Below are 17,035 nucleotides of genomic sequence, written 5' to 3' on the forward strand. Positions count from 1 at the left end.
ATTTGGTGAGAATTTCATTGAGAGTCTCACCTCACTTAAACACAAACGATCTTTGGTGGTATTTTTCTGCAAACTGTGTGCAGAGGAGCAGTGCAGAGAGTGGAGAAGAGGTCCCTGGTGTTCTTCTTCCAATATTTATTGCTTCTAATAGACAACAATGCTTACCTGAGTGTCAACCACATACCAGCAGGCATGTGGGAAATATATTAATCAGATGTTCTCATGTATCCCAACAACACAAATATGCAAAGACAGTGACAGGCTGTCTACAAACGGAAATACAACAGTATCCGGTGACTGTTGTCCCCGCAGCAACCTGCCAAAGACATCAGGGCACTGCTCGGCCTGTGTAATCTGTAGCTCTGACATCATCAGCTGATGTCGATGTGAGCGGATGTGCAAAAAAGCCACTGCTAATATGTAGAGCTTGCAAACAGTGTACACTGTACATATACAATTAAACATTAAGACAGTAGCAGTGTGATGCTCCTGTATATGCATTAATTAGGAATCGTCTTTAAATGCCACTGCGGTAGTAAATCATTCCTGCAGCTGTAGGCTACTGGTGTCAGCATGTCTTAGTTGGAAATTTAGATCCTGTGAATTGGCAGAAAGAGATCTCAACAAATAAAGAACGAATCAGCAGCCTAGAGGATGCATACTGTAGATGAATGGCCTGTGACCACATGTATCCTAATTCCAAATCCTTCCCACTGTATTTTGAGCATCAGTGCTATGCCCATACAGAGCTGTCAAGAAGTGACAACCAACCTTTTTATCAGAGGAACACATCTTTATAGCAGGTGCTTCACTGGTCCAATTAAAAGAAGATGCATCAGTGAGAGAGATTATTGGTTTTTGGGTTTTATTACAGTGCAAACATTTTGTGAGAGAGAGAGAGTATGTGTGTGTGTGTGTGTGTGATGAATCTTAATTCATAAAAGCATGAACAAAATAAGTTATCTTTCTTTTATGATCAAATCGGTAGCACCATCTGCTGGCCAGGCTAGCATAGGACAAGAAACAAAAGGACATCCATGAGAAAATATCTGGCTTTAGAAGTGATCGTTTCTATGAAGTATACCCACATTTTGACAGTTTGAATTCATTCCTCTACTACTCTTAAGCACTTATAAGGCTTCAGATAATATTCCCTTAGCTTTTAAGAATACCACCCTCATTTAATAAGGCTTAAAAGTGTGGAGGACAGCATGTCAGCTTTGACTGTGATGGATGAGACGTCATTAAGAAGTGGAGGCTATTCTTAGGTCTTGGTTAATCTTAACAGTCTTTGAATGTCAGGCTCTATGTCAATGGTGGGAAACACTTTGCTGTATCTTTTAAAGGGCTCTCCCTCTGGGCCAATGAGGAATTTCTCAAAGTTCCAAGAGATGTCTGTCCTGCTGATGGGACTCCAAACCAGAAATTTGGGGTCCTGCATGAGGGAGGTGGGGTCATCATCGGGATAGGGGAGCTTGTCTTTAAGATAGGCAAAGACTGGATGTGTGTTTGTCCCGTTAACATCACACTTCTCAAAGATGGTAAAGCTGGGCTGAAAGCCGCCGCCTGGACGCACATGCTGCAGGGAATTCAAGATCTCACCATTGCTGCAGTTCTCCTGCAAAACACAAGTGTTTATTTTCATATTGTGAAAATGATAAAATAAATCAAGCTGATTACACTATAGCAAACAAACCACCCGATATACGAGTGTTGGAGATACTTAATTGGGTGAAGTATAAACAGGTGAATTGATACATTTCACATGAATAATAAACCATCATCGGCGTATACGCATGAGATATTTAGGTTTATATTAAGAGCAGATATTGCAGGGTCATAACAAATTGTCTGAGGAAACCATGCTGCTCAACTCACCTGATAGCCGAACTGGTTACAGGGAAAACCCAGGACCACCAGCCGATGAGGGTACTTGCTCTGAAGCTGGTTGAGCTCACTGAAGTCCCGGGGTGTGGTTCCTCAGAGCGAGGCCACATTCTCTATCAGGACCACCCGTCCCCGAAACACATTGAAATCCACAGAGTCTCCCTCCAGCTTGGTGGCTCTCAGGTCGTAGAAGGTCTTGGCGATGAACGTCATCTCGACTCCTGTTATTCCTCACTGGAGGCAGACGGGGATCTCAACTTGTGACTGCATCCAACTGCTTGGTCACCTGACTCGCTGCTTTTTGTGGGTGTCGAATGGATCCGCAAGAAACTGATCCGCACCTGACATACAATACTCTTTTACAAGTTTCAGTTGGAGCAGATTGATGTAACTGTACACGAAGTAGGGTTTGCGTCATTTACAATGTTCTATCCTATTTTGGACAAGCTTAGAAAAGGGTTTACATTTAGAATTTCTCTGTCGTATTTTGAGTATGTGCTGTTTTGACATGGTCAAATGGTATTATAGGATGTTTCGGCATTGTATGTATCAGTATTCTCAGTCATCAAAGATTTAAAGAGCACACACAGCAGGTGATGAAAAATAAATGAACCCATCCCAACTGCCTGTGGACCTAACTTTCCTCTCAATCCAAAATTGTGTGACTCAGCAAGGCTTAGATATCCAATAAATTTGTTTTAATCGGAATTTATTAACTTAAACATAGCAAAAATGTTCGCAACATCCTTGAGTTTCAAACATGACATTAAAATGACGTTTGCGTGGCAACTGAGCAGACCCCGGAAACATGTTCTAAGCAGCTGTAGTACTGCTTAAAAGGCATAACATACAGTAAGCAATGCCAGTCACATTTATGAAACAAATACTTGTAAACATTCAGGATGGTAAACCAACATGCACTGCATTCAGAAAGGTCACTGAACATGGCAAAACACTGTTGCTCTAGAAGAAATAAGCCCATTGTGTAAAAGAATCCACTCTGGTTTGAGTTCCAAGAAGTAAATAATTCAACTCTGTCGTCTGGCTGCCTTGTCATAATACATTTTTTTTTTTTTTTTAAAGGGATCCACCTGTCACCAGTCAATTTGTAGATATATACTGCATTACACCGGCGGAAAAGTAAAGAGAGTGAGTGAAGCTGGTAACTGCATTTACCACTGCACCAACATAGGAAAAGTGAAACCAAAGGAGCGCCCTCCTGGCCAACAGGTCACAGTATCTATGACAAAAGCAGAGGAGGGCTGGGTCATGTCACAGTTGGCAACATATGTCTTTAGCTACAGTATGAGCCATGGTACCGTGATGGCCCTCTTTCTAACAGATGCAGGTCTTCTGAGTGTTGTTGTCGAGGCCTTCACTGTCTTCTTCCAAAATGGCCTTCTCCAGATAATCATCGAGGGAGCCTAACAAGTTGTCTATGTCTCTCTTGTGGGCCTGCAGCACCAATTCTGTCATGCGAGTGAAGGACTAAAGGAAGGAGGAAGTGAAAAATAAATATGTAAGATAATAAACAAGAATTCAGCGGGTAAATACCCTGCAGTATGTGTGCACATTTCTAATGTGACACACCGTTTCTTTGGAGGTGCATCAGGTGTCCTACCTCACAGATGTTCATGCTGTTGAAGGCGCTGGTCTCAAAGAACTCCATCCCATAAGTTTCGGCTAGCTGCATTGTCCAGACGGATATGGTTTGAGATAAATACAACAAAAAGGTATTTTATTTGCCTTGGTCAGTTTTCTCCACAAGTAAAAGAACACAGGGTTTAGGAAACTGGATACAAGTTGTTTTTACCCAACCTACCAATTTGTTCATCAACTAAAATGTTTAAGAAAAACTCACATTAATACAGTATTTCCGTACCATAGTTTGTGAAATAATTTCCAAACTGATAAACCAAACTGTTAGATTTAGCTGTGTATCCTTTAGAAATGTCTGCTTACCATTTAATCCTGGTCACCTTATATTGCAGAAAAACTTGCAAAATGATGTACTTTAGGATCTTTTTGTATATCTACAACATCACTTATGAAGTTATATTATTATGCTGTTGAGTAAGCTACATGTAAAAAAAAGACAATTAAAAAAAACTAAGGTTAAATCAAACCTTGTTTCCTTGGTCCTTTGTCACCTGCCTCCTAAACTCCTCATCACACTTGTTTCCTACCAAGATCCTTTGCACCTTGTCTTGGGCATACTGCAAAACACAACAACGTAAAACAAAAGTCAAGACAGACAGCATAGAGATAAGGGGTATTAATCATATTGTCAGTCAGAGACTTGGTACAAATACTGGGTTACTGTGAAGGCCGTAAGAGTGAAATGAGAGTGCTTATTGCCTTACTTCATCTACATCACTGGCCCACTTCACTAGGTGCTGAAAGGACAACTCGCTTGTGATGTCGTATACAAAGATGATACCCTGGTCGAGAATCAACGAAGAAGGATTAAAGAATGAATGCTACAGCAACCAATGAAGGTAACTTGTTGTTCATATGGAGGGATCACCTGTGCACGCCTGTAATACTGTTTGGTGATGGTGTGATAACGTTCCTGACCTGCCGTGTCCCTGCACAGACGACCAAACGCAGCAGAAGAAGATCACACAATATGCACGTCAGCGTTCTATGAATGCAATTAAATCATGCATAACTTACCATATCTGGACTCGCACCCTGATTCCATCGAGATCTAGTGTTTTCATTTTAAAATCTACTCCTGCCAAAAAATAATAAAGGAGAAAATTACATTTAATTCCACAGAAAAACAGAGTCAACACATGACAGTAGCAATTTGTGATGCAATTGCGAACACCTTAACAAGGTCAAACTGGAATCACTTATGCAACTGTGGCAAATTGATGCAAAAATCCTGCTTTGTGCTATTTTCCATGGGCTATTGTGTGTTTGTAAGCACTTAAAAGAGGGTTGCTCAGAGACACCATTATCCCTAATGAATAACATCTCTAGCACTGCATAGTGTCAGCTTTTAAATCATTGTGTCTCCACAAGGGGGTTGCAACTGATGTGAGCTGCAGCGGTGTGTTTTTACTGCTGGGTAACAAGACGAGAGAGTTAAGAAATGTGGCAGAATAACACCAGCTGCCAGCCTGTTTATCTTCTTAAGTCACTTTTAGTTTAGTTTGTATGCTGAGCCCACTAAAAAAACTCATTTTACAATAGAATAGAATAGAATGCCTTTATTGTCATCATACACAATTGCAGTACCTGTGCATTGAGATCGAAGCAACCCCTTAACAGTGTTGACACAAAACCTAAAAATTATAAAATATTAGAATATAAAATATATTCATTGTTCAGTCTACATACTATGTATTATGGAAGGCTCTCTTGGCTTCTTAGAACATAAAACATGAGGTGGCCAGATGTAATGTGATAAAAGAAGATAAACAGATTATGTGTCTTGCCAAATTATTTTACGTATTTATTAGATCATGTGTATTTATACAAAAAAATATATAATTTTGGCTATTTTTCTGAATTTTGTTTCTGCACTCTTGCCTAAACTAAGTTGTTGTCGCGATGCATCTAAGAATTTCTCATTTTTCCCACCTACTTTTTATATACTGTATTAATGTCCTAAATATACTATGTGACCTATTATTTTCAATAATAATTCATCTGATTTTTTTCCCGATTATACAATTAATCAAAAAACATGTCAGAAAATTGTGAAAAATAGCAATCAAACTTTTGTAAAGCCAACAACATCCCTTGAAATTGCTTGTTCTGTCTGACTAGCAATCCAAAACCCAGCAATTTAATAAACTACCACCAAAAACAAAATAAAGCAGCAAATTAAGCCTCCGATTAGAGAAGATGTTACAAGATCAGGTTTGGCATTTTTGCTTGAAAAAGACAGAATTATTTATGGGCCTTTTTTCTACAGCAGACTTGGGGTTCAGTGTTTTGCCCGAGGGCACTTCAACATGGAACTGAAGGGCCAGGGATCGAACCACAAACCTGATTCAGAAGGGGGACGGCTGTGTGAGCCATCCCTTTACACCCGTCTTTTGTACTTCCCTTTCAAGTTCCGCTATGAAGGACACTAAAATGATCAATGACTCTGTTGGCTGGCAGAATTTCTGTACGTTACGTTCAAATGCATTTGATTTGAATGTTAAGTCTTTAATGAATCAGAAAATGTGGCTTCTAAACTACATCCCAGGAAAATTATATAAAAATCCTAATCCTGTTCCTAGGTAACACTAATGTTTGGCTTCAGGAGAGACTAGTTGAAATTCAAATGTATTAAATACAATACTAAAGAATAAATCACTTCTTTATAGTGTTAATTTATGGCACGTGTCACCTTTAAAACATGGATTCTCATGGACCACGAAGCCTTTTTACCATCTTACCATGCACTGACACAAGCTTGCATGTTAATAATGTCCCATTCTTGCTTCCTTTGAGATTGTTTATTTAATATATGCAAAGCTGTGCGTTCTGTTCAACCTCCGTGTCCGTGTCTTCTTGTTGCCGCAGCTCTCTGAACTGACACAGTTTGTGAGAAATGGGGATGCAGATCTGGAGGGAAGCGGTCTAATGTAACAACAACAATCACAACATCAGGGATCTTAAAGCAATGGGAATTTACTTGCCATGCACGTTCTTAAATAACTGGGTTTAATCCCATGTAAAGCTCTCCTCAAATCAGCTCTTCAGCTTGCAGTTCATAAACCTTTTAGCCTGAATTCACGCTACACTACGGGACTTTCTTTCACAGTCACAACTAACTACATGGCCAACAATGAAAGTGTTTGTGACTGTTTTTCCTTTGCTTTACTCTTAGTCTAAAACTCCCACACCATTTTCCTCCAAGTCATCAGTTTATCAAACAGTCAGGAAACTAGGCTTATGAGATGTGTGTGATATGAAGCACTAATGTGCATATCAATCTACAAGTGCCGTGTTCGTAATAATAAACAGGATAAACACACTTTGGAGGGCAGAGAAAATGTTGTTTCCATTGTTATTGTGACAGTTATCAGCTTTTTCAGACCTCTCCTATATCCTTTATTAACACACACAATGTATATATATATATATATATATATATATATATATATATATATATATATATATATATATATATATATATATATATAAAATATATACACACAAACACACACACACACATAAAATTAAAATGACAGATAAATAAGGTAATGTATATCTCAGCACAATCTTCCAAAATTATTGTAAGTAATTCAAACAAGAAAATCCCATGTTAAAAAAGGAGTAGAAAGTAGTTCATGAACAAACTTTCCAGGTCCTCCCCGTTCTCTATTTTTATCCTTTAGTAAATAAAAAACAATTTAATGCTTCACTTATTTACACAGTATGACATACGCATACACCATAGGCCTATATTTACCTACCTACTGCTCACATAAACACATGCACACACATAAACACAGATGCATACATCCATGCCTACACACCTTTACACTGATTTTGTTTCTTTTCTCTTTTTTCTTTCTAACCAAAGGATGTGTGAGAGGATATGCCCCTATCTTTCTTTAGGGGGCATATCTTTGTTATAAAATGCAATTATTTTAAGATCAGTTTTGCTTTCTTAAGACATTTTCAGTCAGATTCAGGACTGTTAAGACCTGATGCACTTAGTACACTAACTTAATCCTACTAGCCAAGGAGGTCAGTTTACACATTTTGAACAAAAGAGAAAATTTGGGTCAATTTTGGTAGAAAGTCTAGTTAAAAAGTTGCCATCTCGACATTCATTCTGCAAAAAATATTCACCTATGTTAATCCGGTTCAATCTGCGGCTAACACACAGCCACAGGAGTTTTCGAAACACGCGTCACTGAAAACTTGTTGGATGTCTTACCGATGGTGGAAATATGTGAAGGATCGAATTCACTTTCTGTGAACCTTCGCAACACGCACGTCTTCCCGACCCCCGAGTCTCCCAGCATGAGCAACCTGAACAAAAAGTCGTACTGTTTAGCCATGACCAAAAACTAACATGTAGAAGAAAACATGACTCTTCTATGTAGCTTTGGCTCACTGCTGTGTGCTGCCTCCAGGGCCCCTCGGACAATCGCACTTCTATATTCGGGATTTGTAAATTAAGTCAATTAAAACAACAACTTGCACAATTTTACAAAGCCGGTTGTTGAAGCAGTTTTTTGCTACAAATATAGCAGTCTATTTTATGTTTCGGTTCGATTTTGCCGAGTAGGCTTTTTAAACCACACGATGTGATAAATGCATCCCATTTGCTTCATGTTTTTTTAGTACTTTCTCCTATTTTTACACTGCGTAAAAAATACATTTGAACTTTGAGTTCCGGTAATTTCAAGGTATTCAGAACACAGTTTACACACAGCTAGTGCCAGCTGTTGCGACAGGCTGGTGTGTTCTTAAACATTACCTATTGCCCCAGAAGGCAGCATCCAACCAGCATCCTTAAAGATGCGGCTTGAATTCTTGCTGTGGGAGCGTAAACTGGGACAATCACACAGGGTTGATCCCAAAATGTTTTTTTTTTTTAACAAACTAGTAAAGTGACCGTTAAGATGTGCTTGTTTGGAAAGGGCTGATTGCTTGGCCTGTGGTATTGCTGTTTGTTTGTAGAATTCTCTAAAAAAACAAATTGTAACCCAAAATAACTTCCAGAAGGACTACCAAACACCTCAACTCCACTGTAGCCTACACTCACTTATAGAGTTGGCTAAGCTACTTCTACATCAGAGGAAGACATTGTAGCCTACGACTAGGCCTACTGTTAGAATACCTGACAAAGAGAGAGAGAGAGAGAGAGAGAGAGAGAGAGAGAGAGAGAGAGAGAGAGAGAGAGAGAGAGAGAGAGAGAACATTTTCTGTATTTGACACCAGTCATCTGTCAAAACATGGGGGCAACGGGGGTTGTCGGTCTCTATACGTCTTAACGTAACGTTAATGTCCGGTCCCCGCGCGCCAAGCTCCCCGTGAGTGATCCACCGTCGCCACGCACACAACACTGGGTTGAGCCTGAAGTTACCTCGTTAACACCAACTCTTGCTTCGTAGTACAGGCCTCAGGTCAGCTCTGAGATACTTTCGCATTGCTCCAAGATATGTTCGGCCTTTGCTAGAGGTGGTGACTGTACAGCGCACAGAAAGTTATACAATAGATTGCTTTGTTTGAAAATTAGTGTTAAATGGCTTTATTAAGTTTCCTCTTGCAAATTAATAGACACTGAAAATCCAGCGTTACCTTGTGCCTTTTTTTATAATAATTTTGAACTTTTATTGATCCCCTGTGGGGAAATCACAAGTTCCATTCTGTTTAGTACACACTCAGAAATGGCACATACTAAGGAAAGCTCATTGTGGGACTGGCTCTAGTTGCTATTATTCTGCACCAAGAATACATTTTTGGGAAAGAGACTTCAGACATGGTGTTAGGTGACCACTAAGGTCTATATAACAGCATCCAAAGAGCACTATGTCATGGCAATTTATAAAAAAAATATTTAATCTCATATTTGAATAAAAAATTTGAATCTTAAAAGGTATAGAAGAAAACTGCAGAATAAGGCTTTAAAAATAATAATCGTGTGTAAAGTCCCTCAATTCTTCTCGATTTAATGCAACGCCCCATTAGAGGATATGACGTCTGTCTCCTCATTAGTAGCCTTGGTACATAATGTCTATGGTACCCCCACCTAGACTACGTAAACCTCGCCCACTCTGCCGGCGATTTGATGAGTTTGGCCTGGTAACCTGCGCCCGTCCCCCGATGCTCCCATTGTTTGACTAATATCTGAAACGGAGTGAAAAATCGAAAGAAATCAGAATCGTCTTCTATATCTAAAAATGTGTATCCTACAATAGTTCATTAAATAATCACTGATCGCTTTGATTCTATAGCAGTCTCTAAAATGTAATCAAACATCTGATTATTTCATTAACTGGGATTGGTAATGAGTTCCCTCAGCTGTTTCCCTCCAACAACAAACACGTAAAGAAAGTAGTTAAAGGAAACAGGAAACTTAATGTACAAAAGCTATCATAAGATGTTATTAAAAACATGTTGAGACACCAATACATCCCAAAAGGATAAAATAGTTTTATTTATAGTCTCATAATAAAGGTTTGCCTTAACTTGCAAGACAACCGTTGGCAGTATGTACAACATACCTGTAATTTCCATGGAATGGAACAAACAAATATTGATTACATACACACTAATTTACCTCTGCAAAAAGAAAAGAAAGAAAGAAAGATAAACGTTCCCAGCACAGGCAAATATTTCAAGGGAAGGCTTTTCTTCGCAGGACTGACACCATTAAAGAGTATACAGTGTTATATACTACACACTGAAATGGACTTTCATTAACAAAAATAAAAGGTCACTGCCCTTTAACTGCATTGCCTAACATTCAGTATCCATTTGGGGATTTTTTTTTTTTTATACCTACATTTTATCTGATAATAAAAATAGAGGAAAATAAATAGTTGAACCTGTGGAAAATCCACTAAAACAGCAGTTCAACTTGTTGATCCTCCTGTGCTCTCTGGAAACTCACGCCAAACATAAGGGAGACCAGACATGAGGGTAGGAAATCAATTTCAGTGAGTCACTATAAATAGAGGGGTTCATTTGATTATACATTTTCAAGACAAAAACAGCCACCTACTGAATAAGGAGGGTTGCATATTGCATAACAGACAATTCTTTTCAAAAGCAACTTCACATTCTTTTCTGGAAAAGTATGAATATTAAAAAGGTAAACTATCCCTATTTACCGTTTTGTCAAAGGTCGAAAAAGTCTCACAACCCCAACCGATTGCAAAGAGGTCATCCAAAACAACCAGAAGAGGGGGAAATAATAATATATTTTGTGTAGCTTTACTAAAGCGTCATACCTTGTCGTCTCCACATCTGATTACGAATAGTTATAATGAGGTTTTAAAAAAAAAAAAGCATAAAGTCCTTCAAAACTGCAGAGCTGCCTTACTTGGGGGGTCTTAAAAAGTTGTTGCTGGGCCACGAACGGAGTGACAGGATGCTTGCCCGGAGGAAAAAGGAAGGTAGAAGCGTTTTATACATAATAGCACCTCTCTCACAGTCTCCACCTTGTCTTCTGGACTGGCGTTAGAAGGCAGGACTGAGTGTGGACAGGTGAGAGGAGTTGGGGCTGGTGGGCAAAAAGAGTCTGTTTGGAGAGGGAGGGGGCGACCCGAGTCTAGCTGGTCTCCACGCGCAGCTTCTTTCTGTTGGGCGGCTCGTCCGGCTCTGATTCAGAGCTGGAGTCTGACCCGCCGTCAAAGGCGGACACCGCGCTGCCTTTGCGGTTTGTGTACAAGCTGCTGTCAGAAGAGTAGTTTGTCTGGAGCTGAGTGTTCCCCTTCGCCTTCTCCAGCGCACGAACTGCAGTACCCACAGACAGAGAGACAAAGACTGCAGGAGATCTCATCAAATATTGCATATTGGGACTAAAAGACCACATCACACTTCTACGTAAAAGGACAACGACAACAACAAAAAGGGGAATACTTTCACTTACCCTGCTGCTCCAACAGTGCATTCTGCTTCTTCAAATCATCGATGTCTTGCTGGTGGGTATGGTTTTTTCGCCTCATGTACTGGATGTACTCGGTGGCTTTATCTAGAATCTGTGCTCGGGAAGCCTGTTTGACAGAACTCTGTCAGCAAAAATTTCAGAGAGCCGTGGGAATAAAGCTGCAGTGTCTGTTCAGGCAGAACAACATTAATTGTGCCAACACAGTTATGCAGTGATCACAGTGTTATAAATGCATGTTGCAATTAGTTTTTTTAATCTGGATTACAAAATAAGAGTAAAATAACAAGACTATTCCAAAGGTCAGCAACCTTAAGCACATTTAGAAAATGTAGAATGACCTAGCACAAAAACAGCTATTTCCTTCATGTGGTAGCACCGTCACACATGCACACTGAATACCAGTGACTGCTGCACTTGGATTTAATTTAATGATAAATGAAATGGACTATAATTACAAACATATCTGTCTTGGTTAGGTGGGAGAAGATGCTGAAAAGTATAGAGCAGTTGCATAAGTCTGTAAAAATACAATGAAGACTTGAAATGGACAATCTCAAATCGCATCATTTGGACCTGACTGACACGTGGCTAGCTTTGCTTGGGAAAGGCACCTTTTAAAACGAGCCCATGATTTTGCCATTCCTCTGGTTTCGACCTCTAAGAGAGCTGTCTTAGCAGAACACAACCGAACAGCATAGACGTCGATGGGTACAAACTAGAACTGTCCAATTGAATTTTGATCATTTTTTCAGCTCCCAACGATCACAAAAATTATGTTATCGGAAAAAAAGGATTTATTTACGAAATGCAAGTAAAATCCAATTTTGCCTTGTGTTCTCAATGACACAGGTTTATGACACATTGGTTTATCTGTCAACGTCATCTATATCTAGAATCAGGACAGAAAGCATAGTAGTGCAAGATGACAACATCCAGCTCTCGTGCATTTCAAAAAAGTGCTTGGCATGTGCACGACATGTGCACAACTTAATACACTTTTTGGCATCAGTTTGGTTTCTTCCCTCATAAGGACATGCAGCTCAGGCTTATGCCATTAGTACGCTAGCATTAAGGAAGATGAATGGATGGTCGCACATCTAAACATGGCTCTTTATGGGAACAAGGTTGCTGTGCCCTGAGATAGACAGCTGACATAAGTCTTACCTTAAAAAGATCAAATGTCTTTGCTGGTAGGGTTATAGAATGTAGAAAATGCATATATTTTCCTCTCACCTTCTCCCCTTGTAAAGCAGGCACAGAATCTCGTAATCCGTGAAAGCTGTCTTTAATGTGGTCCCTGCGTTTGCGCTCCAGCGCATTGTGATGGGCTCGCTTGTCTGCCTGCAAGGGACAGGCCATGTTTTAATATTTACAATGCATGTCATATGTTCAAAAGCACACAAGATAAAACCAAGGAAGTCATGAGAAAGTTTATTACTTGATTACCATGTGTTTTTTAAGATTGAAGTTGAATAAGTTGTCTTATCTTTCACAAGGTCTTTGTGTGTACAAGTGGAAATCTAATTGTTCCAGCCATCTCACAGCAGGAACTTGTAGTTCAAGTATGTTTATAAGTAGGGGATCTGTTTCAGAATTTCAACTGAAGGTGTACTGTTTGCTTTCAGTTGCTGAAAGGGTTGGACCAGCATTTCCGGACCGTCTTAACACCTTGTCCAACAACTGTCCTTCACAGGAACTCAAATTAGTTCAAAGCTCCTGGAGGCTTGACTGGCAGTAGACATTGATTTGTGCAATGTCCGTCAAATATTTAAGACACACTAGATGGCGGGGAACTTCTCACACATATCTTGATCTTATAGTTATCATACAGTCATTTGAACAATTTACCAGGTCAACCACATAAATGTAAACATGTATAGAAACACACAAATATAGTTTGGGATAAGATTGCTAAACACATTTTACATGTAGCTGCAAGAGGCTCTGAGAAATATGTGACCAGACTGAGGATCTGACATGCTTTCATACGCATACTCAATTACAACAACACAGCACATGTATTATGTGCAATTAAATGTAGCTGGTTTGTAAACCATGGGTAATTGAAATTAGCAAAAAACGGTGTGTTTTTTATGTTGCAAGTATGTTTCAAATGCAGTGCGACGTCCTGCAGGAGAACTGGATTTTTGTTATATAACATATTGTTGAAAGGTCCACAAAGCTGCAGGTAAACAACAGATTAACATAGTCTCTAGGGTGCTATTTTGCACAGCCACCGTTTGGGTTTTTGTTGCGCGTGTATTAATGCAATTACAGTAACACTGCTTAAGGCGGCCAAGATGGATGTTAAAAGTTACGCTACAGTAACTACACTCATGGTGTGATTTGGAATTGATTTGGAACACACTATAACTCTCACATTCCACATACCCAATGAAGCAATATCGAAACTCCACATAAATGTAAATCCAACCTCCACTGTACATACGAATTGTAATGTGTGGGAAGTCCCCTCATTTCTTAACTACAACAAAAGAGATCTAATCGGAGTCTCCTCGACTGATATAACATTTGAAAGCATTTTTATGTAGTTTTAATGTTTATGAAAAAACTATTTATGTTCAACTTTGAAGGCATGCTCTATGAGTTACAATACATTGACTTTAAAGTGACTTTTACTTTTATTTTCTCTTAAATGTAAAGTAGAATTACAGCCAAGTTCATCTTTTGGGATTATTAAAGCGATTTTATCATAGTATTTACAGTAAAGGCTCATTTATATTTATTTAAAATATATTTATCAAACCTTTTATCACATTTTCAAGAAGACGTAACGTTACGTGCCTTTTGGCCACTTCCAGTACCTGTACCGTAATTGTACATGTAGATAGATAAGCTACCAAAGCCAATCGATGGCTGGTTTAACTGGATTTCACAAACGGCGGCTCACTTGACCACAGTAAAACCACACAATTTATTCCCCTGACTAATGTGCTTGACTTTCATTAACAAGCCAGTCAGCCAATCATCGCGACAAAACACTTAGTTTCAAATAGCTCACTCCCTATTTGTCTTAAAATTTAGCTAGCTAGGGTTAGCCAAGAAACCCAACTAGCTAGCTAGCTAACTAACATTAGCTCCATCAGATAGCGTAACGTTAGGCTGGCATGAATGTTAAAGTTGCTGTTTGGCTAACAATTTAGCTAGCTAACGTAACTCCTAAAGGAAACTAAACCACATACATCGCTGTCGACTTCGATGTCATCGTTTTCGCTCATTCTTCGGTAAACTGTTACCAGCAAAGAAAACAAGCAGCTGTCAAAACAAATCGCAGCGACAACTGGAGGCAAATAATAAAATCTAGCACGGAGCTTCGCTACAGCAGAGACATGACGATCAACGGTCTCTCTCTACACGTGATTCGCCTACACATGGACGGGAAAACATTAACTGCGCAGGCGCAACAAAACAAGACCTTGTGGGTAATGACGTTATTTGCCAACACGCAGTCCCCTTTGCACCGGAATGTGAACTACATGTCCCACAAGCCCACGGATTTGGACGCGCCCACCAATATATGCCGTTATCTCCGTACAGTTATCTACAAGTTGCAAACCTATCAGCCTTATAGTGATCATAATTAAATATGTGTTGTATAGTTATGAATAAATGTATTAGAAACACCATTTTTATTAAATTGTAATGAATAAATACATGATGCCTTAAACAAATACTTCATGGACTTAAGATACTATGCATCCCAACAAAGTTCCCTTGGCCTTTGGAATAACCCCCCCCCCCCCCCAGATCATCACAAACCCTTCCGCATGTCTAGAGATTGGCATGTTGTTATTTCAGATAGCTTAAGCTAGTTTGATTTGCATTGAGAAATTAATTTTAGAAAGTGTATTTCAATTACAATAACATGAAAAGTAGTACTACATCTGTGGAAGATAAAAACATTTGAAAGCTCTTTGGTAACTTTGATCTGAGGAACAGAAACGGAGCATCACATTTGCAGTTTTTAAATACACATTTTGTAATTATTCAGTACAAAAAACATGCTACTGAGGAATCGGGCACTAATTTCCCATGCAAATGTGTTACATTGACTTTTTACACAAAATGGTGACTCGTTCACTGAACATTTTTCAAACATCTTGCCCTTAACGGCATCTCCTAAAAAGGCCTTACAAACAATACTGGCCGACTTTGGCTAATAAAACATGGATGGTCATGAAAACATGGCTTCTAAATTTGCCTGAAACCTCCATTCAATCTGATAGCTTCTGTCATATCTCTGAACTCGCTGCATGTACTCATATGTGCAACACGAAGAGTCGCTGTATTTGTGCCGGCACTTACAAGTAGGTAACACATGTGGTAACCAGGAATTTGTGCGTTGCAGTGGTGTTCAAATCTTACATATATTCCAAAATCTGTCCTTTCTGAAGGAAGAAGGGCTTTGTGCCTTAACCACTAAACTAACTTTACCACTGCATCACTGTTAGGACCGACAGGCTTGAGTTTTTGCCGTTCCAGACATTTTTCATTCAGACCTTGTGGTGCTCCTCAGGTCAAAGGCTCACACCACCACCCTGGACTTCATCCTGACATGCATGATTGATCAACAACAAAACCAAAACAATTTTTAAACAAATCAGCTTTTTTTTTTTTACGATGGAAAAATAAAAAAATACACTTACAAATACAAAACGTGGCCCAATTCGGCCTGCACGTACTGCATTATTTATTTTTTTAAGTACACTTAATGATTGTAGAAGAAAGCTATAAGTTATATTCAAGTAACAACTGTTTGTGTGACAATTTGTGCTGAAAACTTAAGTTTTGTTTGCTGTAAGAAAAAATAAATAAATCAAACATGTGATTTTGATGTTTTGCAGAAAGTCCTGGAAGAAGTTTATGATGGCATTTTCTCTTAGATGCCTTGGACTTCCCCTCTCCCTCAGCTCAGGCAATAGGATGCTCATTATGTAATAAGCATCTATCTAAAGATAAATAAAATAAAAAAAGTCAACAGTGTACACTATATACTTTATATTCTTCCAAAATGATGTGCACCAAATAACAGCAAGTCATGAAAAGATGATGGTGCAATAAACAAAAAGAGATGCAGCTATACAACATGTACAATCCTGTCAAATAAAAGCATTTAAGCAAATGTGGATGATGAAATGTCCAGCATATTTACTCTGTTATTGTCCTCTTTGAGGACAAACCGGTTTGAGCAGAGATCTGGGTGCCTCCCAATCAACTCCACAAGGTTGTAGACCTTTAGGTCTTTTCTGATGTGCTGAAGAAGAGGAGTCAGACCAATTGTGGCATGGAGAACAATGGCTCTATTGTGAACAGGAAACCTTTATCTTTATTAGTGGAGGTGCAAAACAAACCAACAAAAACTTCTAACAGTGTAGATGAGTTTTTATTGTTTGTTTTAACACAAATGTATGTTGTTTTTGCCTTTAATCATCATCAACCCTCTTTCATACCAAAAGTATTTTGACATCCGCTACTATACAGTTGTGTTCGAAATAATAGCAGTGCCTCAACAGCAGCAAGAAAATCACTGGTTTTATTAACATTTCAAAC

At 39.0% G+C, this 17,035-nt stretch overlaps 3 protein-coding genes across 7 annotated transcripts; all 3 read right to left on the reverse strand.

The window, feature by feature from the left end:
• Positions 1-772: 772 nt before the first annotated feature.
• On the reverse strand, positions 773-2,171 carry gpx2 (glutathione peroxidase 2). The gene is made up of 2 exons (XM_034857809.1): positions 1,879-2,171; positions 773-1,618 (listed from the first exon to the last, which is right to left on the reverse strand). The coding sequence occupies exons 1-2, from the start codon at positions 2,098-2,100 to the stop codon at positions 1,265-1,267; spliced, it is 576 nt and encodes a 191-aa protein (XP_034713700.1). The 5' UTR covers positions 2,101-2,171; the 3' UTR covers positions 773-1,264.
• A 454-nt stretch (positions 2,172-2,625) lies between these two features.
• LOC117935572 (ras-related protein Rab-15-like) lies at positions 2,626-8,053 on the reverse strand. 2 transcript variants are annotated; one of them, XM_034857808.1, is made up of 8 exons: positions 7,961-8,053; positions 7,781-7,875; positions 4,564-4,624; positions 4,415-4,475; positions 4,251-4,328; positions 4,014-4,103; positions 3,509-3,574; positions 2,626-3,375 (listed from the first exon to the last, which is right to left on the reverse strand). In XM_034857808.1, exons 2-8 carry the CDS (start codon positions 7,866-7,868, stop codon positions 3,223-3,225), a joined length of 597 nt encoding a protein of 198 aa, XP_034713699.1. In that variant the 5' UTR covers positions 7,869-7,875; positions 7,961-8,053; the 3' UTR covers positions 2,626-3,222. The 2 variants fall into 2 exon arrangements, with proteins under 2 accessions (XP_034713699.1, XP_034713698.1); XM_034857807.1 differs by having other exon boundaries at positions 7,781-8,013.
• A 1,928-nt stretch (positions 8,054-9,981) lies between these two features.
• LOC117935588 (protein max-like) lies at positions 9,982-14,906 on the reverse strand. Of its 4 annotated transcripts, none has more exons than XM_034857861.1 (4): positions 14,668-14,906; positions 12,698-12,805; positions 11,447-11,570; positions 9,982-11,310 (listed from the first exon to the last, which is right to left on the reverse strand). In XM_034857861.1, the coding sequence occupies exons 1-4, from the start codon at positions 14,701-14,703 to the stop codon at positions 11,126-11,128; spliced, it is 453 nt and encodes a 150-aa protein (XP_034713752.1). In that variant the 5' UTR covers positions 14,704-14,906; the 3' UTR covers positions 9,982-11,125. The 4 variants fall into 4 exon arrangements, with proteins under 4 accessions (XP_034713752.1, XP_034713750.1, XP_034713751.1 ...); XM_034857859.1 differs by having other exon boundaries at positions 9,982-11,340; XM_034857860.1 differs by having other exon boundaries at positions 11,447-11,585.
• Positions 14,907-17,035: the final 2,129 nt, after the last annotated feature.

This window comes from Etheostoma cragini, chromosome 20 (genome assembly GCF_013103735.1).
Source record: "Etheostoma cragini isolate CJK2018 chromosome 20, CSU_Ecrag_1.0, whole genome shotgun sequence".
NCBI classification, from domain to species: Eukaryota; Metazoa; Chordata; class Actinopteri; order Perciformes; family Percidae; genus Etheostoma; species Etheostoma cragini.

Bases quoted from the DNA above. Each gene is read 5' to 3' on its own strand.
- LOC117935572 (XM_034857807.1), bottom strand. From the start codon at position 7,904: ATGGCTAAACAGTACGACTTTTTGTTCAGGTTGCTCATGCTGGGAGAC. The intron at 4,625-7,780 runs GTAAGACATCCA...ATTTTTTGGCAG, and splicing joins TTCACATATTTCCACCATCG to GAGTAGATTTTAAAATGAAA. The intron at 3,575-4,013 runs GTTTGATTTAAC...TGGACAATGCAG, and splicing joins CAAAGGACCAAGGAAACAAG to CTAGCCGAAACTTATGGGAT.
- LOC117935588 (XM_034857858.1), bottom strand. From the start codon at position 14,703: ATGAGCGAAAACGATGACATCGAAGTCGACAGCGAT. The intron at 11,586-12,697 runs GTGAGAGGAAAA...TTTTGCTGACAG, and splicing joins CTGCTTTACAAGGGGAGAAG to AGTTCTGTCAAACAGGCTTC. The intron at 11,341-11,446 runs GTAAGTGAAAGT...GATCTCCTGCAG, and splicing joins TGCACTGTTGGAGCAGCAGG to TCTTTGTCTCTCTGTCTGTG.